The sequence below is a fragment of the Myotis brandtii genome, unplaced genomic scaffold (genome assembly GCF_000412655.1).
Source record: "Myotis brandtii unplaced genomic scaffold, ASM41265v1 scaffold397, whole genome shotgun sequence".
Lineage (NCBI taxonomy): Eukaryota > Metazoa > Chordata > Mammalia > Chiroptera > Vespertilionidae > Myotis > Myotis brandtii.
The window spans coordinates 4,240,239-4,242,257 of record NW_005365229.1 but is presented as its reverse complement, the minus strand read 5'-3'; the positions used below and the strand labels follow the sequence as shown (position 1 = coordinate 4,242,257).

Below are 2,019 nucleotides of genomic sequence, written 5' to 3'. Positions count from 1 at the left end.
GGAATGCGGGAGGGGGGAGGAGGACGCGCGGGGTGGGGAGGGAAGCCACCAGCACCAAGCATGGCCGGGATTGCTGCAGAACCACGTGGGTCTGTTTGCAATTACAAACGTCGCGACTCGCCCGCCTGCAGCGGACAAAAGTGACCGGGACCGCTCAGGGCCCCCACGTTCCGAGGGAGGAGGGTTCCCGGACGGCGCGAGATCGGCGTACGGGGCTGCAATCCCGGGGCTGCAATTGTAGGAAGGGGATAGGGGGTAGGGGGAGGAGTACACACCTACAGAGCCCTCCTATCACTTCTTTCTCTGTTTTCCTGAAATGTTGCAAAGAGGGCACCTTCTGAGTGGGCACCATGAAATACTCCATAGCGATCGGCCCCCCTCCTCTGCACGAGCCGGGTCCCGCGGTCCGCCGGAGAATGCAAGATGGAAATCCGAATCAAAGGGCAGCGCCGGACGGTGGTGCAGAATCGGCCGGTCCCAGATGCTGGCGGCGGCGGCGGCAAGGGGAGGGAGGCGGGCGGGAGGGGCGAGAGGGAGGTCTCTCCGGCCTGCCTCCCCGGGCGCGTGTATGTGTGTGTGTGTTTGCAGCTGATCAGATGTCTGTTTCAAGGCGGGAAACAGCTGGTGAAAACTCAGCACTCCCCCGGCCTCCTTCCGCGGAGTAAGGAATTGCATGTAAACAAAGGACTATTTGCAGCGTCCCCCCGGGCGGCGCAGAGCCGTGATGAGAAGGGCTAGGGCCCCAGTGGGCAAGGGGCCGCCGGGGTCTGCGGGCCTCCCCCCTGCGCGAGAAGCGGGGGGCTGCGGGTTGACTGGGAAGGCACGGCGTGAATGGAGCGAGTTGCGGCTGAGCTACATGCGCCACTATGGGTGATGAGGTCCATCAGCTGACAGGTTGGCAAGCGTAAGGGAGAAAAAAAAACGCCAGCCACCGCGGGGGAGCCCAGCCAGTGCGGCCGGGGTCCGGCGGGGACTGCCCAGTGCAGGGTCTTCGCGCTCTGCGGCCCTCGAGGGCGGGGGACGCGCAGCTGGGCCCGGGGAAGGCGGCCTGGGGTGCTGCTAGGGGCTTTTCCCTGTTAACGATTGTAACTGCACAGAGTGGAGCCGCTCTGGCGCGCTCCCTCCGAGCTCAGGGCCCCCTGGAAACTTGCGTCACAGCCACTGCTTCCCACATGCAACTTGGGGCCGACTTCGGAGGCCAGCCAGCCTACTGCCTCCCACCCTCCCTCCCTGCCCAGCTGCCCGGCACTGGCCGCCTAGCCCAGCTCCATAGCCTGGGAATCCCGGAGCTGGAGAGAGGAATGCAAAGGGGGCGCGCCGGGCGCCTCGGATCCTGGGGCTGCCCTAGGAAGCGGGGGCCCCGGCAGGGAGGGAAACGTGGAGGGAGGCCAAGACGGCAGCGGCCTGGGGGCAGGCTGCCAGCGCGGCTGGGAGGTCTGGTGGCTGCTGCCGGGTCCCGTCCTAACCTTCGACATACACACTTTCCTCCTCTGCGAGGAGGCAGGACGGCGGGAATCTTGGCCCGGGCGGAGGGAAGGCTGCAGCTTCTCATTCAAGGCGAAACAAATGCGAGACTTGCTCCTCCACCAGGGTGCGCTTTCTACGAGGGCTGATGGCCTGGGGCGGAGGCGGGAGCGGCACTAGCTAACGAACTTCTGTCTCCACCTTCCTTCCCCAGGCCCTCCCCTGGCTCCTGGAGGGTGGGCCCCAGGCTCCAGAAGACCAGCCTGCCTTGGAATGTCCTGCCTCCTGCCCACCACCTTTCTCAGTCCCATTCACCTTCAAGGTTCCGCCCACATTGCACCTCCTAATTGAAATACTCCTACCAATAACAAGGATTACTGCTATTATCCTATCCTATATCAATTATCTATACTAATAAAAGGGTAATATGCTAATTAGACCGGGAGACCAGCCGTCCTTCCGGACAAAGCCATGGTGGCGGGGCCAAGGCAGAGGAGGTTAGGGGTGAGCAGGCTGGCAGGGTGGGGGGGGGGGGGAATTGGGGGGGGGCAGACG

The 2,019-nt window shown here is 64.1% G+C and overlaps 1 protein-coding gene and 1 long non-coding RNA gene across 8 annotated transcripts in view; one reads left to right on the top strand and one right to left on the bottom strand.

Moving 5' to 3' along the window:
* The window catches only part of TFAP4 (transcription factor AP-4 (activating enhancer binding protein 4)), a 31,950-nt gene that overhangs the window by 14,165 nt on the left and 15,766 nt on the right, over positions 1-2,019 (bottom strand). Inside the window, exon 1 of one of the 7 annotated variants that reach the window (XM_014545130.1) lies at positions 1,467-1,570. The exons of 4 other annotated variants lie outside the window; for them this stretch is intronic. In XM_014545130.1, the coding sequence (XP_014400616.1) occupies positions 1,467-1,552 (86 nt within the window). In that variant the 5' untranslated portion in view covers positions 1,553-1,570. Of the gene's footprint in view, positions 1-275; positions 564-1,466; positions 1,571-2,019 lie in introns of those variants that run through there. 2 more of the 7 variants (XM_014545131.1, XM_014545129.1) reach the window with 2 other exon arrangements.
* Positions 824-2,019, top strand: part of LOC102256711 — a 2,446-nt gene continuing 1,250 nt past the window's right edge. The window contains exons 1-2 of the long non-coding RNA XR_313977.2: positions 824-894; positions 1,679-1,786. This is a non-coding gene — a long non-coding RNA (uncharacterized LOC102256711). The remainder of the gene's footprint in view (positions 895-1,678; positions 1,787-2,019) is intronic.